This window comes from Cololabis saira, chromosome 9 (genome assembly GCF_033807715.1).
Source record: "Cololabis saira isolate AMF1-May2022 chromosome 9, fColSai1.1, whole genome shotgun sequence".
NCBI lineage: Eukaryota > Metazoa > Chordata > Actinopteri > Beloniformes > Belonidae > Cololabis > Cololabis saira.
In genome coordinates this window covers 1,911,298-1,939,130 of record NC_084595.1, presented here as the reverse complement: position 1 = coordinate 1,939,130, position 27,833 = coordinate 1,911,298, and the positions used below count along the sequence as shown (strand labels likewise).

The window sequence follows — 27,833 nt, the reverse complement described above, 5'->3', positions numbered from 1 at the left end:
GACAAGTCTCTGGTCACACCTTGCTTAGGAAGGTGTCTAAGAACACAATTAAGGATCAGGGGCCTCAGTGAGGTGTTGAAATGAGATTCATGTCATACTTTTAATGTCATCACATACCAGACTTATAGATCCATGTCCACCCTAGCCGGCAGTGTTAGACACGCCGTGCTGGGAACCTCCTTGTCACCCACCACTTCCAACTGTAGAGTGACTGAGGACATAACAAAGAAGTCCAATGTGCCTTTTCCCAATTGGTTGTTGAAATGTATATGAATGAACAGATAAAACTGTACTTACCGCTCTCCTCTGTGGTCTCCGCCAAATCAGTGTCTCCTTCCCTCTCCAACACTACACCACACACGCTTGCCGTCCCAAGGATGGAGGCTATTCTGGTGTCCAGCGGTGTGGGCTCGGGTTTCCAGCGGTGTGGGCTCGGGTGTGCACTGGCCCTCACCTGTCGCAGCTCTGACGGTGTTGGGCCACTCTCCTCTCGGACTCCACCTTCAGATCACACTACTTCTTTTTTTTATTTCTGCCACAGATCTGTCCGTGGCACTCACAGTGTTTACAACAGCAACAACGTGGTGCCACTCACTTGCTTTCTTTTTGTTAGTGATGCCACTACTGTGACCACCAAATAATGTTGTTTTCCTGGCCTCCACGTCATCCACAAGCATCTCGATCTCGGTCTCCATGAAATTTTGCTTTCCGGTCTTCCCTGCCATGATTTTTGAGTGTAAAACACCATTGATCAGCAGGCTCATTTATATGCAAAAACAGTGCAGGTGTGCGTGCACACGGTTTTATACGCCATTGTCGGCTTTTGAGTGGACGTATACTTTTAGTATGAATCCTAACGCACTCTTTTATAAATGAGGCCCCAGGGCTCTACTGCTAACATCCTGGTACTAGAAACCCAGATGTTCTTGTCACTTCCACGTCCTGAATGTTCAGAGGTGTTTTAAAAGCGATCTACTTAATATTGGACAGCTCATCGTAAAGTTACAGCTGAGCAGCGGATGTTCAGATCTTGATTGTTTTTAGAAATAAGTTGTTGAGTGAACTTCATAAAACACTAAATCTCTTTCTTTACGTTCTTTCATTAAGATACTTTAAAGTCTAAGTTGAAGAAGAAGAACCAGCATGTGTTTGAGGGGGTCATTAAAGCAGGAAATAAAACTCTTCTGGAGCAGATCTACACAGAGCTCTTCATCACAGAGGGAGGGACCGGAGAGGTCAACGATGAACATGAAGTCAGACAGATTGAAGCAGCTTCCAGGAAGCCACACAGAGCAGAAACAGCCATCAGACAGGAAGACATCTTTAAACCCCCACCTGGAACAGATGAAACAATCCGAACAGTGATGACGATGGGAGTGGCCGGCATCGGGAAAACCGTCCTAACACAGAAGTTCAGTCTGGACTGGGCTGAAGGCAGAACCAACCAGGGCATCCAGTTCCTGCTTCCATTCACCTTCAGACAGCTGAATGGGCTGAGACAGGAGAAGTTCAGCTTGGTGGAACTTGTTCATCACTTCTTCTCTGAAACCAGAGGAATCTGCAGCTTTGAAGAGTTCCAGGTTGTGTTCATCTTTGATGGTCTGGATGAGAGTCAACTTCCTCTGGACTTCCACAACAATAAGGACCTGACTGATGTTACAGAGTCCACCTCAGTGGATGTGCTGCTGACAAACCTCATCATGGGGAACCTGCTTCCTTCTGCTCGTATCTGGATCACCACACGACCCGCAGCAGCCGATCAGATCCCTCCTGAGTGTGTTGACATGGTGACAGAGGTCAGAGGGTTCACTAACCCACAGAAGGAAGAATACTTCAGGAAAAGGATCAGAGATAAGAAGCAGACCAGCAGGATCATCTCCCACATCAAGACATCACAGAGCCTCCACATCATGTGCCACATCCCAGTCTTCTGCTGGATCACTGCTTCGGTCCTGGAGAACGTCCTGGAGAACGTCCTGGAGAACGTCCTGGGAACCAGAGAGGGAGGGGAGCTGCCCAAGACCCTGACTGAGATGTACATCCACTTCCTGGTGGTCCAGGCCAAACTGAAGAAGGTCAAGTATGACGGAAGAGCTGCAACAAATCCACACTGGAGTCCAGACAGCAGGAAGATGGTGGAGTCTCTGGGAAAACTTGCTTTTGAGCAGCTGCAGAAAGGAAACCTGATCTTCTATGAATCACACCTGAGAGAGTGTGGCATCGATGTCAGAGAGGCTTCATGGTACTCAGGAGTGTTCACCCAGATCTTTAGAGAGAAGAGCAATCTGTACCAGGACCAGGTCTTCTGCTTCATCCATCTGAGTGTCCAGGAGTTTCTGGCTGCTCTTCATGTCCATCAGACCTTCATCAAGTCTGGAGTCAACCTGCTGGAGGAACAAAAGTGGTTCTTTGTATGGTGGTTTAAAACAAGAGCCGTGACTGAGCTCTATCAGACAGCTGTGGACAAGGCCTTACAGAGTCAAAACGGACACCTGGACTTGTTCCTGCGCTTCCTCCTGGGTCTTTCACTGGAGACCAATCAGAACCTCCTACGAGGTCTGTTGGAACCAAAACAAAGAAGTTCACAGAACAATCAGGAAACAGTTGAATACATCAAGAAGAAGATCAGTGAGGATCTGTCTACAGAGAGAAGCATCAACCTGTTCCACTGTCTGAATGAACTGAACGATGGTTCTCTGGTGGAGGAGGTCCAACAGTACCTGGGGTCAGGACATCTCTCCACAGATAAACTGTCTCCTGCTCAGTGGTCGGCTCTGGTCTTCATCTTACTGTCATCAGGAGAAGATCTGGAGGAGTTTGACCTGAAGAAGTTCTCACGTTCAGAGGAGGCTCTACGGAGGCTGCTGCCGGTGTTCAAAGCCTCCAAGAAAGCTGTGTAAGGACGAACACGGACACATCTATTTTAATTACAATCACATGTTGTGTTCTTGGAGGAAACGAGTTAAATTCACTGTTCAAAAAGATCAGGTTCATGTGGGACCAGTTCTCCTCAATGATTAATCTCAGGAAACTTTACATGTAGAGAAGAGAAATACAGGGGTCACTTTGATCAATATTTATTGATTATTCGTTGAAATAATCAGCATTCATTGATAATATATCACTTATTTCTTTGTTAAATGACATAATAAACTTTCCTAAATGACCTCATGATCTCTCTTTAATCTCCTCTGCAGGTTGAGTGGCTGTAACCTCTCAGGGAACATCTGTGCAGATCTGTCCTCAGTTCTCAGCTCTCAGTCCTCCAGTCTGACAGAACTGGACCTGAGTAACAACAACCTGCAGGATTCTGGACTGGAGCAGCTTTGTCCTGGACTGGAGAGTCCACACTGTCACCTGGAGTCTCTCAGGTCAGAATCCACCAAGTGTTCAACTGGTGACCGTTACAACTGTTTGTTTGGTTGTTTTATTAGATCCCCGTTAGCTGCTGACCTTTCACAGCAGTTTCTCTGGGGTCTCATCAGAATCCTCAGCTTAATTACAACATTATCATTAATTAAAATACATAAACATACATGCTCATAACTCAGAGACAACAGTCACTAGGAAACCTCCTAAAAGTAAAAAACAACATTATAATCAGCACAATGGCAATATGACAACATTTCCTGTTTTGAAGGTAAGGATGTCCATTTTCTCATTACACTCTCAAACACAATATTAAGAAAAATAAAATGAATAGCTCAATTAAAAAATAATACAAAGTATTTTCCATTTTTCAACAACACAACAACTATCTGGACAGTGTGAGATAGAACAAACAATCATGTGTTGTTCACATTTTAACACCCCCACCCCGTTCAGCAAAACTACACACACAAACACAAAAGAAATAGAGGAAAAGGAAACAGTGTCAACACAATAAACAGATTAATAGCTCAATTCTTAAGAGTCAATTTAATTCTCCTGAGTAAACAAAAATAACTTGAGCTTCTTCTTAAAGCTTATCATATTATCTAAAGTCCAAAGGTCTGGTATTTCCCTCCACACCACCATTGCTCTGTGATTCTTCTGTTTTACGTTACTTCTACATGGAGGCAACAGAAAACCACCTGATGATGTTCGCCTCGGCAAATGTGTGAGAAGAATGATAATCTTCTGTAGAGTGTTTCTGGTGTTTTGTCTGGTGCAGGGATGCTGAAACTCTCTGTAGCCTTAAGTCAAGTTGAAAAACTTTTTATTGACTTATGTCTTTCTGTCTTTAATTACTGATCTTAAATTCTTACATTTTTTTATTCATTTTTTTTAAATGTTTTTATTCTAAGCACTTTGACTTGTCTTGTATATGAAATGTTATACACATATTTTCCTAAATGACCTCATGACCTCTCTTTAATCTCCTCTGCAGGTTGAGGTGCTGTAACCTCTCAGGGAACATCTGTCCACTTCTGTCCTCAGTTCTCAGCTCTCAGTCCTCCAGTCTGACAGAACTGGACCTGAGCAACAACCCCCTGCAGGACTCTGGACTGAAGAAGCTGTGTCCTGGACTGGAGAGTCCACACTGTCACCTGGAGTCTCTCAGGTCAGAATCCACCAAGTGTTCAACTGGTGACCGTTACAACTGTTTGTTTGGTTGTTTTATTAGATCCCCGTTAGCTGCTGACCTTTCACAGCAGTTTGTCTGGGGTCTCATCAGAATCATCAGCTTAATTACAACATTATCATTAATTAAAATACATAAACATACATGCTCACAACTCGGAGACAACAGACACTAGGACACCTGCGTAAAAGTAAAAAACAACATTATAATCAGCTCAATGGCATTATGACTCAACATTTCCTCTTTTGAAAGTCAGGATTTACATTTTCTCATCACACTCTCAAACACAATATTAAGAAAAATCAAATGAATAGCTCAATTAAAAAGGAATAAAAAGTATTTTCCATTTTTCAACAACACAACAACTCTCTGGACAGTGTGAGATAGAACAAACAATCATGTGGACCTTCTTTTTAGAGCTTATATTATCTAAAGTCCAGGGGCCTCATTTAAAATGGAGTGCGTAGGATTCATACTAAAAGTGCACGTACGCTCAAAAGCCGAAAATGCCGTGCGCAAAAAAAAATCCGGATCAATAAAACCATGTGCACGCAGACTTCCACGCAGTCCAGCTGGAAGGTTGCGTAGCTGAATCCGCCTCCTATCACGCCCAGAAATGCATATGGATGAGCCTGCTGAGCATGCGCAGTGGCTTTCTGCAGCCTGTTTGGCGCAGATCCATGGTTTGGCGTCAGAATGAATGAGAAGTAGCAGCCACCGTGACACTGACTTTCACGGAGACCTAGATATGATGTGGAGGACAGGAAAACCACATTATTTGGTGGTCACAGTATAAGTTAGAATAAGTATATAAATAGTAGGCTATACAATAAAATAAAGCGAGTGAGTGGCAGCACGCCGTTGCTGCGCTAAACGCCGTGAGTTCCCCGGCGCAACAGGGGGGACATGTCCCCCCGTCTTTTCAAAATCATGTATTTGTCCCCCCCACTTTTTACAGTTTAAAAACTAACGGTAGGCTCAGCAAATCATCAAGACACTCGGGACGGCGGCCCGGCGGCCCCCGCTCCCCCTCCTCCCTCCCGTCTCCCCTCAGAACTGCTCAGGGCGGGTTTATGGTTCTGCGTCACCGACGCAGAGCCTACGGCGTAGGTGTGCGTCGCCGCGTACCCTACGCCGTAGGCTCTGCGTCGTTTTAACGCGGGACCCTAATTTAGGCACCATATACAAGCAGCACCTAAAGGTTTCACGCGCGCGCAAAACTCATATATATGAAAAAAAATCTGAGTCCCTTGGGCTCCGCGGGGCTCCCTAAACGCAGCCCCTCATTTGTTCTGTCCTAAAGCGGTGCAGAGGAGGCTGCAGCTCCAGCAGCACCAGAGTCCTGACTGACAGCTTCACACACAGAGGGACACGATCAGCGCTATTTTATTATATTATTTTATTTTATTATTTTAAGCCTGACATATGTTGTGATATGTGATGACATTATTAAGAGTATGACATGAATCTGGCTTCATTTCACCACCTCACAGCCTGCGTCGCCAGTTCCCCGTGTCTTAAGTAAATTCTTACGGGAGGGTCAGGGTTGCCGTAAAGATAAGCAGATTTTTCGGTTAGTTTTTTCTTTTTAGATCCGAGGATTTGCGTAGAAGGTGGCTTCCGCAACTTTCAGGCGCTTTTTCTGCGCAAGCAAGCTTTATAGATGAGGCCCCAGAGGTCTGGTATTTCCCTCCACACCACCATTGCTCTGTGATTCTTCTGTTTTACGTTACTTCTACATGGAGGCAACCTCTTACCCATATCTTTTCATTATCCTTTCAATCTGGAATCATTCCCCAGGAATTAAAAATTGCAAAAGTCGTCCCGATTTTTAAATCGGGTGACACTAATGAATTCGGAAATTATCGACCAATATCTATTCTTCCCTGTATATCTAAAATTCTGGAAAAGCTGGTCTTTCATAGAATATCTCAACATTTTGAAATTAACAATATATTATATAAACACCAATATGGTTTCCGAAAAAAATATTCCACAGAACATGCACTCCTCCAGCTTGTAAATAATATTTCCAACGCTCTTGATGATAAAAAATTTGCCTTAGGAATTTTCCTGGATTTAAGTAAAGCTTTCGATATGGTAGATCACAACATTCTTATCTCTAAGCTCTACAGGTATGGTGTGGCGGGAACCGCCCTTAACTGGTTCAAAAACTATCTGACCAATAGAGAACAATTTGTCCATCTTAATGACTTTTCTTCTAAAAAATCTAAAATCTTGTTTGGTGTACCCCAAGGCTCAATCTTGGGTCCCTTGCTATTCTTAATTTATATCAATGATATGCCTATGATGTGTAAAACATTTCTTCCTGTCCTGTTCGCAGATGACACTAATCTTATCGCTGTTCATGAGGATTTTCCCACTCTGATTAAATGTGCCAATGATGAACTTTCTTCAATTGCCCACTGGTTCCAACTTAACAAACTGACCCTCAATGTCAATAAATGCAACTTCATGGTCTTTTGTAACATTAATAAGTTCTATCCCAAGGAGTTAGCCAAAATTCTAATAAATGGTAATGAAATCCTTCAAGTCAATTCAACCAAATTTCTGGGGGTTATTCTAGATGAACACCTCAACTGGTGTAATCATATTGATCTCGTCTCCAAAAGATCCATGAAGATGCTAGGCATTTTGAGGAAAGTTCTCCCTTTAATTCATTCCTCAGCTTACTTAACCCTATATTATAGTTTCTTGTTCCCTCATTTAAATTATTGTAACATTGTTTGGGCAGCTAATTATCCGACTCATCTAAGAAAACTACTCTTATTGCAGAAGAGGTTTCTGAGATTGATCTCCCACTCCTCTAGATATGCGCCATCAGCGCCTCTTTTTCTGAAGTATCGACTCTTACCTATTGATAAGGTGAATGCCTATCAAACATGCCTTTTTATTCATAAGTTTATATACAGGAAACAAGATCTGCCTATTACTTTCCACAATTTCTTTATTCTGACAACAGACTTTCACTCATATCAAACAAGGTTTAGTAACAATAGCTTATCTATACCGTCCTCCCGAACCTCAAGTCACCAATTCAACATTACTTATAGAGGCCCCAAGCTCTGGTCTGACTTAAACTCTTCACTGAGGTCCACCTCCTCCCAATGCATTTTCAAAAAAAACCTAAAGGAATTTTTACTTTCCACAGGAACCTAATTTACTTTCTCTACTCGACCTTTAATTTTATTGACCTTTAATTATATATTCTTTCTCATTGTTCTGCTTTTGTCACATTTTTTGTTCTTTCTTTGTGTTTTTTACTATTAGTTGTTTCAAGTACTTGAATTCCTGTTGCTATGGATCTTTGTCTTTTGTTGTTGTTTAGCTCATGCATGCTGTCTGCTTGTCCTTTGTTTTGTTTTTTTGACAGGGGTGGAACCTTGTACAAGTTCGCTATAGAACTTCGTTCCCTCCTTGCGCAGTGCTTCATGCATCTTTTTGTGCTAAATTAATAAACTCTAAACTCTAAACTTCTACATGGAGGCAACAGAAAACCACCTGATGATGTTCGCCTCGGCAAATGTGTGAAAAGAATGATAATCTTCTGTAGAGTGTTTCTGGTGTTTTGTCTGGTGCAGGGATGCTGAAACTCTCTGTAGCCTTAAGTCAAGTTGAAAAACTTTTTATTGACTTATGTCTTTCTGTCTTTAATTACTGATCTTAATTTCTTACATTTTTTATTCATTTTTTAAATGTTTTTATTCTAAGCACTTTGACTTGTCTTGTATATGAAATGTTATACACATATTTTCCTAAATAACCTCATGATCTCTCTTTAATCTCCTCTGCAGGTTGAGAGACTGTAACCTCTCAGGGAACATCTGTGCAGATCTGTCCTCAGTTCTCAGCTCTCAGTCCTCCAGTCTGACAGAACTGGATCTGAGTAACAACGACCTGCAGGATTCTGGACTGGAGCAGCTGTGTCCTGGACTGGAGAGTCCACACTGTCACCTGGAGTCTCTCAGGTCAGAATCCACCAAGTGTTCAACTGGTGACCGTTACAACTGTTTGTTTGGTTGTTTTATTAGATCCCTGTTAGCTGCTGACCTTTCACAGCAGTTTCTCTGGGGTCTCGTCAGAATTATCAGCTTCATTACAATATTATTATTAATTAAAATACATAAACATACATGCTCACATATCAGAGACAACAGACACTAGGAAACCTCCTAAAAGTAAATAACAACATTATAATAAGCACAATGGCATTATGACTCTATATTTCCTCTTTTGAAAGTCAGGATTTACATTTTCTCATCACACTCTCAAATACAATATTAAGAAAAATCAAATGAATAGCTCAATTTAAAAAGAATAAAAAATATTTTCCATTTTTCAACAACACAACTTTCTGGACTGTGTGAGAACAAACAATTATGTGTTGGTCACATTTTATCACCCCCTTCAGCAAAACTACACACACAAACACAAAATAAATAGAGGAAAAGGAAACAGTGTCAACACAATAAACAGATTATTAGCTCAATTCTTAACAGTCCATTTATTCTCCTGAGTATACAAACATAACTTGAGCTTCTTCTTAAACCTTATCATAATATTTAAAGTCCAAAGTTCTGGTAATTATAAGTTACTTCTACATGGAGGCAACAGAAAACCACCTGCTGATGTCCGTGTTGACCAATGACTGTCTTTGTTTGAAAAAAATTATAATGTTCTGGAGAGTGTTTCTGGTGTTTTAGTCATAACTACTTTATTGATTAAACTCATTAATGAATATTGCCTCCTACATTCTCCACCTAACCAGGATGGATGAGGATTCATTACTTCCACTGGTCTGATAAAGTTGCTGAATGACTCAGCCAGCTGCTTTGTTCTGATTTACCTGCAGCCTGGCCAGGTTACGTTTGGTTGTACTGGACCAAATCACAGAGCAATAATCTACATTTGACAAGACCGATGCGTGTATCACCTGTTTAATAAATAATTAGGCAGAAACTTCCTGCAGTGTTTAATCACAGCTGTACCTCTACCCATCTCTGCACTGTTTGGTAAACTTGTCTATTCCAGGACATTTGACTCTCTAAAACATCCCCTAATACCTTCACTTCTGTCACTTGCTTTATCACTACATCACCCGTAGTTAAGCACAGGGTCATTTCTTAATAAATGTTTCGAACCTAAAACACTACACTTTCTCTTCACCTTCAGAACTCGTTTGTTTCTTATCATCCATTTTTATTTTGATTTTAAATCCACCCTTTACATCTCAGTTAAATCAGTAGGCACATTTGCCGATGTATACACTTTCGAATCGTCAGCATACATCGCAATGGTGGCATGATTTAGAATAAACAGTAAATCATTGATGAATATTGAAAATAAAAGCGGACCCAAAGACCTCCCTTGGGGAACCCCACAGCTCACGCTCTCAGCTTGGAATCACTACCATTAAAGTATTCAGTGCCTTTCCTATCAGACAATTAACTCTTACCACGTGGAATAGCTGTTGATTCAAAACCATAGCAGCGTAACTTATTCAATAACCTAATCATCCGTCATTTGAGCAAGTGTCATAGCTGTGGAGTGGCCTTTCTTGTATGAATGTTGATATCCTGAATTTAACCCATTTTCAAAAACCTGTACAACGTCCTGACACTAAATGACAGTTTTGATGAGTTCCAATCAGGTTTCCGGCGACATCACAGCACTGAAACAGCTCTAGTAAAGGTCCTTAATGATATCCACTCCAATAGTGGCAACATTTTGGTCTTAGTCTTCATGGATCTCAGTGCTGCTTTCAACACAATCAACAAGAACATCTTGATAGACAGGTTGAAGAACTGGGTGGGACTTTCTAGCACAGCTCTAACCTGGTTTCAGTCCTATCTAAAAGACAAGGAATATTTTGTGTCTTTAGGTAACTACATGTCAGAGTTAACACAAATAACGGTGGAGTTCCTCAAGGTTCAATTCTGGGGTCTCTTTTGTTTAATATTTACATGCTCTCACTTGCTTAAATTATGAAAAAGAACAAAATGTGCTACCATGGCTATGCAGATGACACCCCAATCTTCCTCCAGCTCTTCCTCCATCTCTTCCTCCAGCTCTTCCTCCATCTCTTCCTCCAACTCTTCCTCCAGCTCTTCCTCCATCTCTTCCTCCATCTCTTCCTCCATCTCTTCCTCCATCTCTTCCTCCATCTCTTCCCCCATCTCTTCCTCCATCTCTTCCCCCATCTCTTCCTCCATCTCTTCCTCCAGCTCTTCCTCCATCTCTTCCTCCATCTCTTCCTCCAGCTCTTCCCCCATCTCTTCCTCCATCTCTTCCTCCATCTCTTCCTCCAGCTCTTCCTCCATCGCTTCCTCCAGCTGTCCCTGCAGCTCTTCTTGCAGCTCTTCCTCCAGCTCTTCCTCCAGCTCTTCCTCCATCTCTTCCTCCAGCTCTTCCTCCAGCTCTTCCTCCATCTCTTCCTCCAGCTCTTCCTCCAGCTCTTCCTCCATCTCTTCCTCCAGCTCTTCTTCCAGCTCTTCCGAGGGGAGTCTGAGACGTTCCCAGGCCAGCTGAGAGACATAGTCTCTCCAGCGTGTCCTGGGTCTTCCTCGGGGTCTCCTCCCGGTGGGACATGCCTGGAACACCTCCATAGGGAGGAGGGACATGCCTGGAACTCCTCCCTAAGGAGGTGGGACATGCCTGGAACACCTCCCTAGGGAGGAGGGACATGCCTGCAACACCTCCCTAAGGAGGAGGAACATGCCTGGAACACCTCCCTAAGGAGGAGGGACTTGCCTGGAACACCTCCCTAGGGAGGATCCATCCACCCATCCATCCAGGAGTTCCAGGCATGTCCCTCCTCCCTAGGGAGGCGTCCAGGAGGATCCTATACAGATGTATATCTCCTGCTCCATCCTTCCCTCACTCGTGAACAATGAGATACTTGAACTCCTCCACCTGAGGCAGGACTTCTCCACCCACCCGGAGAAGGCACGCCACCCTTTCCCGGTGGAGAACCATGGCCTCGGTCTTGGAGGTGCTGATTCTCATCCCTGCCGCGTCGCACTCGGCCGCAAACCGCCCCAGCACATGCTGAAGGTCCCGGTCTGATGAAGCCAACAGGACAACATCATCTGCAAAAAGCAGAGATGAAATCCTGAGGTTCCCAAACCGGATCCCCTCCGGCCCCTGGCTGCGCCTAGAAATCCTTTACATAAAAATGATGAACAGGACCGGTGACAAAGGGCAGCCCTGCTGGAGTCCAACATGCACCTAAAAAAGGTCTCCAATGTAAACAAGTGTAATGCTTTCTTGGAATAATGCCTTTTAGTTGACTTTGTATCAGCGAATCTGTACTGTCATGAAACTGTACCTGATCCTATGCAACTCTGCTAATAAACTCTTCAATCAATCAATCAATCAATCAATCAATCAATCAATCAATCAATCAATCAATCAATCAATCAATCACCAGGAACAAGTCTGATCTACTGTCGGCAATGAGAACCAAACTCCTGCTTCGATCATACAGAGACCGGCTATAATCCAATTAAAACATTTTATCAAATGCATTGATTGCATTAAAAAATGGATGTGCCACGATTTAATTCAGTTAATTGAAGATCAAAACAGAAATAATCGCGTTTGTAACCAAGTAAATAAGATTTAACGTTGGCATTCAAACATCCAACCCAGAAACCAGGGAGTGGTTCTGACTCAGACCTGAACGGCCACATTAAGACAGTAGTGAAGTCAGTTATCACTTAACAGCTTCCATCATGATCAGAGCGGCCAAACAAACCGTAACCACATGTGGTACTCATGACGCTGGTGAAGATTCTGTCTCATAATGTGACGTTCTGAAGCCTAAATGTCCATTTCTCTCCGTTTACAAGCAAACATGAAGACGGAGTTTTTAAAAATCTCCACTTTGGCCGGAGTTTTCAAGAATGATGGTTTTTGGAGACTTTGAGCTTTGTTTTCGCGTAAAGGAACGGCAAAAACGCATGAAAACACCAGCGTTGTTGCTGCGTGTAAACGAGGCCTCAGACCTGGACAGGTTGGACTGACGGCTACAGGTGGAGCGTCAAAGTGATCGTCCTGACAGGAAGTGTCTTAGATCCTCCCGTGTGGGTTTAATTCAGAAATGTCCTTTAATCAAGCAGATCATTAGTTGTTCAAGCAAAGACTTTTCAAGTGCAAGCGATACAGAACCTGATGTTTAGTTTCACACAGACTTCAGAATCTGTTGAATTAGTCTGATAAATATACAGAATTCAATCATTCTTATCTTTAACTAAAAGTAAGATATTAACTGATAAACTCAGTTGTAAAATAATTATTAGGTGTTTGCAACTCAAGTCAAATTATATATGACACATTATTAAAAGTAAAGTATTTTAATTTTTAAAATTTAAATTTTAATCTTCTGCTCTCAGAAAACATAATTTTAACTCTTTATAACATACAAGGATCATTATGATAAAAACCTCAGGAATCCTGCATAAATGATATAAAACTGGACACATGATATAAAGTCCAGCAGTTCTCCACAGATCCATTCTGGTGTTAATAATTGTTGCTAGATCAGCTTCTGATCTCTAAACTGCTGCTTTGAACAGTATTTTAACATGAGCACTAATCAAATGGATTGGTGTGTATGTTGGTGTTTTCATCTTAATCTAGTGTCAGACTTGGACCAGAAAAGCTCAGGATGTTCAGTAAAGGTGAACATGTCAGAGGAACAACCAGGAACCCACATCATGGATGTAACAAAACTGTAAAACCTGTTTTATAAAGTCCAGATACGGTGGTGACCCACATGGACCTGATGACAACGTTGATATTTGATGAAACACTTCTCTGATGAGACTGGAATATGTTTTACTTTTTGTTCAGGTTGGAGAGGTGCAGGTTGTCAGAAATCAGCTGTTCTTCTCTGGGCCCAGCTCTGAAGTCCAACCCCTCCCATCTGAAACATCTGGACCTGAGCAGGAACCAGGACCTGCAGGATTCAGGAGTGAAACATCTGAGTGGATTTCTGGAGAGTCCAGACTGCAGGCTGGAGTATCTGGGGTCAGACATGTTTTAGTTGTGTGTTCAGATTAATCTGATGTGAAAGTTGTGTTGACACTAACCTGCAGAGATAAGGCTGATCTTCTACTGATCCACACTGACCATCTGACTGCTCCGAGTTCTTCTTCTCTGCTTTAGTTTCATCTTAAACTTCCTCTTCTGATTTATTACATAAAACTAAACATGTGAATGTGTCAGACAGGAACAAATGAAGAACCAGAGATGTGTCTGAACCTGGAATAAAACATCTGAACAAACATAAATTAACTTTACAGCTAATACGTTCAGAAATGTCATCCAGATGTTAATAAACTGAGAGAGTCTGACAGACAATAGTGGACACACTGAATGTGTAGTCGTCCAATATATGAGTTATAGAGCTCATTTACTAAATAACTTCTTACTGTGAATGAAATCAGTCAAACCAACGTTGGCTTCCTTTGACTAACATTAAATTTAATTCCAACAAATACAAGTTTAGCAAATGTAAAACTCTCAACATGGAAAACATATTTTTTTGTGTTTTGATATTATTCCTCAATATATCTGTTAAGATCATTTCATCCAGGTCACATCAAGACATAAGGTGCAACAAATAATGTCTTTTTATGGTTTTTAGTGTGTAAAACTAAATATAAATACATGTGTGTTGAAGTTAGTAAACTGAAATAAAGCTGCTGTCTAGACGATGAGTTTCCTTCATCAGCAACAAAACATCCAACAAGAACATCAGAAACTTTGTGTTGAAACTATGTCATCACTCAATCAACTTTTTCAGAGAAAATGTTTGAAAAAACTCCTAAACAGACAAATATGTACTGATTGATGAAGAAACGTCTCCTTAAAAACATGGAAATGATGGATATTGTTCATTTATTCATGATTAATGGGAAAAAAAACATTTATTATGAGTTACATCAAAACTCAGCTTAAATAAACGTTTACCTAATTTTAATATTTACATAGAAAGACTGATATTTGAATTCAAATTCCAAACCCTGAAGCATCAATTAGTTTCCATATTTTGACGAGTATTTGGTTCTAGTTTCCCTGTAAGGGTTCAGATTTTTACGTTTTTGTACCATCATGCATCTGTTCTTGATGAATCAAATGTATTAATCAGACAAAAGTTTTCTGCACCAGTTCCAGATTCATCACTGGAGAAGAGATGTCTTTCATGAATGCTGAATAAACACAGACGTCCTCCTGTCCTGAAACTCTTTCTCTGCTCACAAAGTCCTTCTAGGAATGAAAACTTTATGGTCCAAAACATCATTTACAAACAGACGTGTTATTGGGACAGAAACACGTGACATGAATGGACTTTACATGGTCTAGACTGTCGTCCTCATCACTGACTTTATTTAAATCAGCACAAACTCAGAGTTTTCTGATCATCAAGTCAATAATACTGAAGAGAAATTGTTACAAACCCATCTGTCTAGGGGTAAGGTGAGTAGGTAACATGTTTAAGGAGGAACGGAAACTATGGTCAGAGTACAAAGTTTTATTACAAACTCTTGAAAAGTGTGCTTTAGGCACATTTACACGGTTGATGACTCTATAACTAAAAATAAAAGACAATAAACATGAACAGAATCAAAAGGGCAAAAGCTTAACGTAAACAAACTCTCCTTTCCCAAGGGAGAAACAACACAAAAGTTTAACATAAACAAACTCTCCTTTCCCAAGGGAGAAACAACACAAAAGTTTAACAGTTAGTGGTTAACATGTGTACATAGTAGCAGCGGGTCGGAGGAAGACCATAGGGGTGTTCCTCCTCGATTGTCAGGTTCAGACTGAATATATAGTACTCTGGGCACCCATGGCCACTGGGTGTCACATGACCGGCAACCAATAGGACAGCCAAGGGGTGATCAGACCCTTAACTACTGCCAGCCCTTGCTGATGGCATTAACAAGGCAATCAGCAGACCCTTAACTACTGCCAGCCCTTGCTGATGGCATTAACAAGGCAAACAGACCTGCAGTGGAGCAAAAACACATTATACATAATAGAAGGCGCTCTCTATTCTATTATAATGGTGAAGACTCAAGTGTTCAGCAATACACAGACCTCATATAAATATATATACATATATACATTAGCCAATAGATATATATTATATATATATTTATACTACAATACCACTAAAATCATAATACCAAACTAAATATAATACATAATAAACACGGCGACAGCAGTCGACGTAACACCTCCCCCCCGAAAGGAAGTTATTCCCCCAAATAACTTCCCAACAAGGACCGAAGCATACTACACCCTAGACAAAGCATCTGCTAGGAGGTTATCCAACCCCCTCTTATGGCGGATTTCCACATTGAAGTCCTGGAGTAGCAATGACCACCGCATCAGCCTCTGGTTTGAGTTTTGCATTTGCCTTAGAAAAACAAGAGGATTGTGATCAGTGAACACACAAACAGGCAACGGGCTTGAGCCAACATATACCTCAAAATACTGTAAAGCAAGTAATAAGGCAAGCGCCTCTTTTTCCACTGTACTGTAATTAATTTGTGCCGAACTGAATTTTTTTGAAAAATAGCAGATGGGATGGTCTACACCCTCGTCGTCTTCTTGCAGCAGGGCAGCACCGGCACCACACGCGCTGGCGTCGACCTCCAGCTTGAAAGGCTTGGCGAAGTTTGGAGCTGCCAGGACAGGAGTACTGCAAAGGAGAGCTTTACAAGACTGAAAGGCTTGCTCACAAACAGGCGACCATTTGAATACCCTCTTCACACTAGTGAGTGTAGTTAGAGGTGCAGTGACAGCAGCAAAATTCTTACAAAACCCGCGGTAGTAGCCTGCCATGCCCAGAAACCTGCGGAGCTCTCGCCTAGTTTTAGGCACGGGATACTCGAGTATTGCTTGAATTTTTGCGTTCACTGCACGCACTTGTCCCTGACCAACTTGTCTACCCAGATAAGTTACGGTCGCACACCCAAACTCACACTTCGACAGATTAAGAGTCAAGTTAGCCTCGCTTAAACGCTCAAAAATCTGCTTCAATGTATGTATATGATTATCCCACGTATCATTATACGCTACCAAGTCATCCAAATAAATTTCACAGTTGTCAACCCCTCTAAGGACTGTATTCATCATTCTTTGGAAAGTTGCTGGTGCATTTCTCAAGCCAAACGGCATTACAGTATACTGATATAGCCCGTCCGGTGTCACAAAAGCACTGATCTCCGACGCACAGGCACTGAGTGGAATCTGCCAGTATCCCTTTAACATGTCCAATTTTGTCACAAATTTAGCCGAACCCACCCGATCAACACAGTCCAACATCCGTGGAAGCGGATAAGAGTCTGGCTGCGTTACATTATTAACCTTACGAAAATCCGTGCAAAAGCGCTGAGAGCCATCATTTTTTGGAACCAAAATACAAGGACTTGACCACGCGCTGTTACTATGAACCGCCAGCCCGTTCTTTAACAGATAGTCAACCTCTTTTTTCATCATAACACGTTTAGTGGGATTTACGCGATAAGCGTGTTGCTTAATCGGAGGATGGCATGGATCATTCAACACTATATCGTGAGAAAGGGCTGAGGTGCGTGATGGAGTATCTGAAAACAGATTCACATTACCATTAACCAAATCAATAATGTCGGCTCGCGCTTGTGGATTTAAATGCTTTAAATACCCATCCAAATCATGCAAAATGTCGGAGTTCTGCAAACGTGACACAGATGCATTTTTAACACGCAATCCGTCGCTCTCGGGGGAGTAGAACGAGGGCACTGCTTCAGATACAGAGCAGGCGACAACTGTGGGGACCGAAGCTGTATGTGGATCAGCACGAGTCAGATACGGCTTAAGCATATTAATATGACACACCCTTGATTTGTTACGACGATCTGGCGTCTCAATCACATAATCAGTTTCACTCAATTTTCTTTCAACCACATACGGACCACTGAATTTGGCGTTAAAAGCTGAACCTTGCAGTGGCAGCAGAACCAACACCTGCTCGCCTACTGCGAACTCTCTTCGTACAGCTTTCCTGTCAAATCTTTCCTTCATTTTACCCTGGGCCTCTTTTAAGAACCCACTAGCCAACTCCCTGGCTTTGTGCAAGCGCTCGCAAAATGCTGAAACATAATCCAAAATGTTAGTAACAGGCAAACGCGCCTTTGCCAATAGGCCGTCTCTAAATGCACGCAGCGGACCACGCACCGTATGGCCAAACACCAACTCGGCAGGACTAAAGCCCAATGATTCCTGCACGCATTCTCGTACCGCAAGCATCAAAAATGGCAAACCCTCGTCCCACGACCTTGCCGTTTCGTGACAGAATTTTTTCATCATCGATTTTAGGGTCTGGTGGAACCGTTCAAGCATGCCTTGAGATTCCGGGTGATAGGGTGAGGACTGTCTGTGTTCAATACCCAGTACGGACACAATTTGAGCAAAAATATTTGACATGAAATTGGAACCGCGGTCGCTCTGCAAATACCGGCAAAACCCGAAAGTAGAAAAAAAGTTAGTAAGTGCTTTAATAACTGGTTTAACTTTCAGTGTGCGCAAAGGAAACGCCTCAGCATATCGCGTCGCAGTGCACATGACGGTAAGAATGTACTGATTACCAGATTTTGTTTTTGGCAACGGTCCAACACAATCGATCATAATATGCTCAAACGGCTCTCCTACAGCAGGTATAGGTCTCAATGGCGCAGGCGGAATCATCTGGTTTGGCTTGCCAGCCATCTGACACACATGACAGGTGCGGCAAAACTCCACCACAGATGATTTCAACCCAGGCCAATAGAAATACTGAAGGATGCGCTCATAAGTTTTGCGAATACCCAAATGACCCGCAATGTTGTCATGAGCCACACTGAGAATCTGGGCACGAAAACTCTGAGGCACAACGATTTGGCTTACGGCATTCCACCCCTGATCACCAACAGCGGCAGGGAACCATCGGCGCACCAAAATGCCATCCTCTAGCCCATATACGCTGGGAGCGGTAGCAGCTCCTTTATTATTAGCCGCCTCCCAACACACAGAGAGCGAGGGATCACCTTTCTGTGCGTCGCTAAACGAATCCCTGTCGATGCTGAAATCAAAGTCAGCCTTGACTTGTAACAGACTCCCTGTAGCCTTTTTGCGCCGTCTGCGTGAAGCACCACCCACCGTCGGCTTCTCGGCACATAAAAACGTGTCACCCAATGCAACAACGTCATCAAACTTTCTGGTCTGTGCCCGAGTTACCGCACAAGCTGGGAAAACAGTGGTTGGCTCTGCACGCACACACGCAGCGACAGGCTTTTCAATAACCTCGAGTGAAGGAAACACTTTTTCACCGGCAATATCGTTTCCCAGAATCAAGGACACGCCCTCGATAGGCAAACTTTCACGTAACCCGATTCGCACAAAACCAGACACAAGTGGCGAACGTAAATGCAACGTATGCAGTGGCGCACGAGAGGATTTCATCTCAACTCCGAGCACCAAGGCATCAGCACCACTAAATGAACACTCTGAGAAAGCCAGCGCACTCTGTAAAATGAGGGATTGGGAGGCGCCCGTGTCACGTAAAATTGTGACAGGCACTCGTCCCTCCTCCCCGTCTGACAGAGACACTGTTCCTTCCAGCATGAAAGGGCCAAAACATGCTTCAGTCTCCTCCCTGACAGCCGCAGTTGTCGCGGTAGCAGACTGAGGCACAGAACGTACAAACGCAACACCTTTAGCTTTCTTTGGATTTACACCATCATTTTGCTGTTTAGGTGGCACTCTTGGACCCCGTGAAATTAAGTGGCCCACTTTGTGGCAATAGAAACAGGCACGAAGGTCCGGCGCTCCACCGGCGCCCCTCTGTGGACTGTTTGTTTTTGCACCCCTGTCTCTGTGCCGTTTCTGTTTGTCAAGACCACCCACCTCACGGTGGCCAAAAGAGCCGCCTGCACGATGCGTTAGCTCAAACTCATCAGCTCTAATAGACGCTTTAGACACTGAATCAACTTTTTGTTCCTCGAGATACACCACAATACGTTCCGGTGTACATGCCTTGAACTCTTCCAACAAAATCAAATCACACAACTGCTCGAAAGTTTGAACATTGCTTGCTTTACACCATTTATTGAATAGCATGGCCTTCTCTCGGCCAAACTCGACATAAGTTTGAGTAGCAGACTTCTCAGCAAACCTAAATTTTTGCCGATAATGTTCGGGCACTCTCTCAAATCCATTAAGAATCGCAGCCTTAACTCTATCGTAGTCCAAGCTCTCATCAACTGATAGCGCGCTACAAATATCCTGTGCTCTTCCTGTCAATTTACATTGGAGTAACAGACTCCAGAACTCTTTTGGCCAATGCACTGCCCTAGCAATCCTCTCAAAAGCACAAAAGTAGTTGTCCAACTCGCCTTCCTTAAACGCAGGCACCAAGGCTATTTGCTTGCTCACATCAAACGATGACACATCTCTGGACCCAGGAGCTGACACATCTCCATGCTGTTGCTGATGCTGGGGGGCGGGTGACACGGCGGACACCGGCTCGGGGTAGGCTCGGTCTCGCAGGCGTGCGAGATATATTTGCTGTCTTTGCTGTTCCAGCTTGCATTCCTCGCTTTTTAAGCGGATTGCTTCGATCTCGCGCTGCAACTCAAGCTCCCGGAGACGCGAAACCCCCCCTACGCCCTCGGTAGGACTCCCCCCAGCCACAGTGTGTCGTTGAACCTGAGCTTGAGCCCCCACGGACTCACCGTCACCCAAGTCCAACACATTAAAGGCACCAGACACACTGGTATCAACTTCTGTCATAGCAAGCTCTTCTGTGTCACTCTCCGATGTCATCTTTATAACACCACGTTTAGTTAATTCTCTGAGCACAGCCGCAAACACTTTATCCTTCTTTTTGGCACCTTGCGGGAAAGGAACGCGATATCTCTTAGCAATGGAATATAACTCCCAATAATTGCACTGTTCTAACTCTCTTAGCGACAGGATATCAACGCAAGCATTATCAGAATCCGAGGCCATAACATTGCAACGAAGTCTTCTACTCAAACTAAAGCGAGCAACGTACTCACTATTCGCAGCAGCATCCACCGAACCGCCTAGGTCTACTAGTACACAAAACAAAAACAACAGGCTACACAGCCAACCAGAAAACATAACCAACTGAACTGAAACTTTTAAATGTATTAGAACGGACGAGCCCCCAATCATGTTACAAACCCATCTGTCTAGGGGTAAGGTGAGTAGGTAACATGTTTAAGGAGGAACGGAAACTATGGTCAGAGTACAAAGTTTTATTACAAACGCTTGAAAAGTGTGCTTTAGGCACATTTACACGGTTGATGACTCTATAACTAAAAATAAAAGACAATAAACATGAACAGAATCAAAAGGGCAAAAGCTTAACGTAAACAAACTCTCCTTTCCCAAGGGAGAAACAACACAAAAGTTTAACATAAACAAACTCTCCTTTCCCAAAGGAGAAACAACACAAAAGTTTAACAGTTAGTGGTTAACATGTGTACATAGTAGCAGCGGGTCGGAGGAAGACCATAGGGGTGTTCCTCCTCGATTGTCAGGTTCAGACTGAATATATAGTACTCTGGGCACCCATGGCCACTGGGTGTCACATGACCGGCAACCAATAGGACAGCCAAGGGGTGATCAGACCCTTAACTACTGCCAGCCCTTGCTGATGGCATTAACAAGGCAATCAGCAGACCCTTAACTACTGCCAGCCCTTGCTGATGGCATTAACAAGGCAAACAGACCTGCAGTGGAGCAAAAACACATTATACATAATAGAAGGCGCTCTCTATTCTATTATAATGGTGAAGACTCAAGTGTTCAGCAATACACAGACCTCATATAAATATATATACATATATACATTAGCCAATAGATATATATTATATATATTTATACTACAATACCACTAAAATCATAATACCAAACTAAATATAATACATAATAAACACGGCGACAGCAGTCGACGTAACAGAAATATACGCAGACTATTGATCACATGTGTGACATCAATATGAACATCAGCCTTCATAAAGTCCATCACCTTTCTAATTCTCATCTCTATGGAGCATGTAGAATGATGAAGATGATGCTGAATTGTAATTTATCTGTAAAATGATGAAGATGATGCAGAATTGTAATTTATCTGTAAAATGATGAAGATGGTGCTGAATTGTAATTTATCTGTAAAATGATGAAGATGATGCTGAATTGTAATCTTTTATTCTTTATTCAGGTTGGAGTACTGCGGTCTGTCAGAGATCAGCTGTTCTTCTCTGGTCTCAGCTCTGAAGTCCAACCCCTCCCATCTGAAACATCTGGACCTGCGTGGGAACAAGAACCTGCAGGTTTCAGGAGTGAAACATCTGAGTGGATTTCTGGAGAGTCCAGACTGCAGACTGGAGACTCTGGGGTCAGACATGTTTTAGTTGTGTGTTCAGATGAATCTGATGTGAAAGTTGTGTTGACACTAACCTGCAGACATCAGGCTGATCTTCTACTGATCCACACTGACCATCTGACTGCTCTGAGTTCTTCTTCTCTGCTTTAGTTTCATCTTAAACTTCCTCTTCTGGTTTATTACATAAAACTAAACATCTGAATGTATCAGACAGGAACAAATGAAGAACCAGAGATGTGTCTGAACCTGTAATAAAACATCTTCACAAACATTAACTTTACAGCTAATACGTTCAGAAATGTCATCCAGATGTTAATAAACTGAGAGAGTCTGACAGACAATAGTGGACAGACTCAATGTGTAGTCGTCCAATATATGAGTTATAGAACTCATTTACTAAATAACTTCTTACTGTGGCTGAAATCAGTCAAACCAATGTTGGCTTCCTTTGACTAACATTAAATTTCATCTTAACCCTCCTGTTATGTTCCGGGTCAAATTGACCCGTTTTAAAGTTTGAAGATCTGGGAAAAATAGTTAAAAGTATTTTTTCAGTATGAAACTTCTTCTGCTTGCCTTAATTAGTGTGATCAACATATAATATGAAAATGGTTCATCTCACATATTTGCAACCCCCCCCTGCATGTTTATATAACATAGATACTGTTCGGGTCAGTTTGACCCGGCAGTCAATCTGGAGGTAAAAGGGTGTCAGAAATGTCAGACTATTTCTTTCTTTGCAACTGTGAGACATGTTTCACCCCAATCTCTCTCTCTATCACACACACACACACACACACACACACGCACACACACACACACACACACACACACACACACACACACACAGACACACAAGTGCAGGTGCTGGATGTTCTCGCGGGAAAACTCTCACTGGACACTCAACAGGGCAGGGGCAAAACATATAAAAGATTCTCTGCATGGGAATCCTACCAACATTACACTCTGTCAGGCAGACATTTACAAAATGAGCAGCAGAAGCAAAAGGTTGACAGTCCAGGAGGCTCTGGAAGTCATCATTGATCATGACAGTGAAATAGAGGAGGATGTGTCTGAAGATGAAGACTGTCTCCAGCTGAATTCTGATTCTAATGATTCTGATTTTGAACCAGATGAGGGAATTGCTGTTCCTATTCCTCCAAGCATGACATTCATGTCAAAAAATGGTGAAATACACTGGTCGTCACCCCCAAATGTGCGTCAGGCAAAACTGTCTGCAGAAAACATAAAGACAGTGCCAGGGCCCACTAGGATGGCAGTGACTCGTGTGACTGACATCAAGTCAGCTTTTGAGCTGGTCATGCCAGATTCAATAAAGAAAATAATTCTGGAAATGACCAATCTAGAAGGGAGGCGTGTGTTGGGGGAGAAGTGGAAGGAGCTGGACAAAACACATTTCGATGCGTATTTGGGGGTCCTCATCCTGGCTGGGGTCTATAAGTCAAAGGATGAATCGACAGCCAGTCTTTGGGATGCTGAGACAGGCAGGGCTATATTTCGAGCGACAATGTCTCTGGAGACTTTTCACATTTTCTCCAGAGTAATCCGATTTGATAATCGAGAGACAAGGGCTGGTAGACGGGAGAGAGACAAGCTGGCAGCTATTAGGACAGTGTTGGACAAGTGGGTAGAGCAACTTCCACTACTCTATAACCCAGGCCCTAATATCACAGTGGATGAAAGGCTGGTGGCATTCAGAGGTCGCTGCCCATTTAGGCAATACATGCCTTCCAAACCAGCTAAATATGGCATCAAAATCTGGGCAGCATGTGATGCAAACTATTGTGTTTTTTATGTTGGTCTTTCAAAAGTAATAAAGTGGTGAAACATTAAAAAAAAAGTTTAAACATGTATTTTTTTATGAAAAACGAGTGAATCATATCATAATTGGACCATTACCTGTCAGAGGTAAGGAACACCATTGCACTAAATATTGATAGAATAGTTAGTAATGGAGTTAGTAATGACATATTAACAATGTTTGTTTGGATTTTTTTGGTTTCTGACATCTTTTGGGTATTTAAACATGCACCGGGTCAAATTGACCCGGGAACAGCATTGCTGTACCTGAGAAACGAACATAACAGGAGGGTTAACAAATACAAGTTTACCAAATATGAAACTCTAAACATGGAAAACATACTTTACTGTGTTTTTAATATTATTCCTCAATATGTCTGTTAAGATCATTTCATCCAGGTGACGTCAAGACATAAGGTACAACAAATAGTGTCTTTTATGGTTTTTAGTGTGTAAAACTAAATATAAATACATCTGTGTTGAAGTTAGTAAACTGAAATAAATCTGCTGTCTAGACGATAAGTTTCCTTCATCAGCAACAAAGCATCCAACAAGAACATCAGAAACTTTGTGTTGAAACTATGTCGTCACTCAATCAACTTTTTCAGAGAAAATGTTTGAAAAAACTCCTAAACAGACAAATATGTACAGATTGATGAAGAAATGTCTCCTTAAAAACATGGAAATGATGAATATGGTTCATTTTTCATCATTTAAAAAACATTTTTACAAGTTCAAATTTTTACATCAAAACTCAGCTTAAATAAACTTTTACCTTCTTTTAATATTTACATAGAAAGACTGATATTTTAATTCAAATTCCATCAAAACTGTTTCTGTCATTAAAAACTAAATTAAACCATGGAGCATCAATTAGTTTCCTTATTTTGACGAGTATTTGGTTCTAGTTTCCATGTAAGGGTTCAGATTTGTACGTTTTTGTACCATCATGCATCTGTTCTTGATGAATCAAATGTATTAATCAGACAAAAGTTTTCTGCACCAGTTCTAGATCCATCACTGGAGAAGAGATGTCTTTCATGAATGCTGAATAAACACAGACGTCCTCCTGTCCTGAAACTCTTTCTCTGCTCATAAAGTCCTTCTAGGAATGAAAACTTTATCGTCCAAAACATCATTTACAAACAGACGTGTTATTGGGACAGAAACACGTGACATGAATGGACTTTACATGGTCTAGACCAGTGGTTCTCAAATGGGGGTACGCGTACCCCTGGGGGTACGTGAAGGCACTCGAGGGGGTACGTGAGATTTTGAAATATATATATATTTAAAAAGTAGCATCCATGCAAAAATCCTTTATAAATAAATATTTCATAAATAATTGAGGAAAATATAAGTCTAAATTCATAAAATTAATTTTATCTTCAGGAGTAGGCTATTCAACTTATTATCCTAAAACCCCAGAGTTTCCCCCACACCAGGATGGTTCCACCTAACCTGTCAATCACCTGGCTTCACCTGTCAATCACTTGGACCAAAGATGGAGTCGTGGTTGAAGCGTAGCAGCAATATTTTTATATTTAATAAATCAGTTACTGATGGCACAGTGCTCTGTTTTAGGTTGTTTTTTTTACAACCAAAAGTGCTTTGCGCTGGTTAGGGGGTACTTGGCTGAAAAAAATATTTCACAGGGGGTACATCACTGAAAAAAGGTTGAGGACCACTGGTCTAGACTGTCGTCCTCATCACTGACTTTATTGAAATCAGCACAAACTCAGACTTTTCTAATCATCAAGTCAATAATACTGAAGAGAAATATACGCAGACTATTGATCACATGTGTGACATCAATATGAACATCAGCCTTCATAAAGTCCATCACCTTTCTAATTATCATCTGTATGGAGCATGTCAAATGATGAATATGATGCTGAATTGTAATTTATCTGTAAAATGATGAATATGATGCTGAATTGTAATTTATCTGTAAAATGATGAATATGATACTGAATTGTAATGTATCTGTAAAATGATGAAGGTGATGCTGAATTGTAATGTATCTTTTATTCTTTATTCAGATTGGAGAACTGCTGTTTGTCAGAGATCAGCTGTTCTCTTCCAGTCTCAACTCTGAAGTCCAACCCCTCCCACCTGAAACATCTGTACCTGAGAGATAACGACCTGCTGTATCCATATGTGGAGCAGCTTTCTGATCTGGCGAAGAGTCCAGACTACCAGCTGCAGGATCTCAGGTCAGTGGAGGTTGGACTCGGTTGTGCTGCTTCCAGCAGTTTTCTACTAAAAACCAGTTGGTATCAAAGATCAGTGTTTCCAGTAAAGCTGCAGCTTCTCAGCAGCTGCTTTCCTCATGAAACTGTGAGAAGAGGATGATGACAGGCTGCAGGATTGGACAGAAACACAGAGACAGCAGTCGGCCAATCAGACGGTACAGATGTTTGTTGTAGACCAGTGTTGTGCTGGGGTTCACATGTCCAGAAATAAAGGTGTATTCCAGCTGACGGCCTTCCAGGATGTTCAGACACACAGCTGCTCCACTGCAGCTCTGAACTCTGAAGTCCTGGATGTGCTGATGGAGGAATCTCTGCAAACACTCCTTGATATGATCTCTTCTTTCTTCTTCCTTTACAGCTGATAGAGGGATCTCTGCAAACACTCCTTTATCTGCTCTCTTCTTTCTTCTTCCCTCTACGGCTGATGGAGGGATCTCTACAAACACTCCTTTATCTGCTCTCTTCTTTCTTCTTCCCTTCTACAGCTGATGGAGGGATCTCTACTAACACTCCTTTATCTGCTCTCTTCTTTCTTCTTCCTCTACAGCTGATGGAGGGATCTCTGCTAACACTCCTTTATCTGCTCTCTTCTTTCTTCTTCCTCTACAGCTGATGGAGGGATCTCTGCAAACACTCCTTTATCTGCTCTCTTCTTTCTTCTTCCTCTACAGCTGATGGAGGGATCTCTGCAAACACTCCTTTATCTGATCTCTTCTTTCTTCTTCCCTCTACAGCTGATGGAGGGATCTCTGCAAACACTCCTTTATCTGCTCTCTTCTTTCTTCTTCCCTCTACAGGTGGAGATTTTGAGAGTGTCCAGGACGGACGAGTCGTGTCATGATTGTCCTCAGAGTTGAAGCAGAACCAGTTTTTGTGGACAGACTCTGACTGGACCGTGAAGATGATGAAGATGAAGATGAAGATGTACATAGTTTCTGATTTCCAGAGTTTTACAAACTTCCCATGTAAAACACTTTGAATTACCTTGTGTTGAATTGTGCTATATAAATAAACTTGCCTTGCCTTGCCTTGCCTCATATATTAATTTATTTCATGTTAAGTCAAAAAGTCTTTATTGTTATTATATTATTGTTAAAAAAACAGTACATCAAAATGTAGCCTTTAATCTGAGCTTGAGTATCGTTCCACATTGTTCCTCAAGCGCTTCGTCTAAAGTAGTAGGGAGGAGGTTTCTACTACAAATGTAGTGATGGATAAATGTCTGCGCTGCCGCGGCGGAGCTGCTCAGCAAAGCAGTGTCTCCTCCACCTAGTCACGTGACTCCCCAGCTGTTTTCTTTTTAATTACATGTTTCCGTTTCATTCCAAGTTTTCCTTTTGTTGTTCTCGTGTTTTCAGCTTCGTCAGGCTTTTAAAGTTTATCTCGGCGTCACTGATAAAGAGAGTGAAGAGATCCGTGGAAATAGCAGCGTTTGTTAATGAAACACGAAGCACAAATGAATCAGTCAATTTCAATTTCAATTTATTTTATTTGGTAAGGAGGGACAGTGCACATCATTATGCATTTTACAAAATAAAAGCAGATGCACCCAAATGTAGCCTATTGGCTAATTCCCATTGGCAGTCCCCCCGGCTAGCATATAAAAACAAGCAAGTTTAAGAGCAATACAATGTTCAGTTAAAAAAAAATACAATACAACAATAATATAACCAATATCACGATGATACAACCACCCACATAACACATTTCATAGTATTTTTACATT

The 27,833-nt window shown here is 42.0% G+C and overlaps 1 protein-coding gene across 1 annotated transcript; it reads left to right on the top strand.

The window, feature by feature from the left end:
* The first annotated feature begins 377 nt into the window (after positions 1–377).
* On the top strand, positions 378–27,546 carry LOC133450836 (NLR family CARD domain-containing protein 3-like). The gene is made up of 8 exons (XM_061729741.1): positions 378–471; positions 1,108–2,896; positions 3,198–3,371; positions 8,380–8,553; positions 13,439–13,615; positions 21,867–22,000; positions 25,939–26,078; positions 27,466–27,546. The coding sequence occupies exons 1-8, from the start codon at positions 378–380 to the stop codon at positions 27,544–27,546; spliced, it is 2,763 nt and encodes a 920-aa protein (XP_061585725.1).
* The last annotated feature ends 287 nt before the right edge of the window (positions 27,547–27,833 follow it).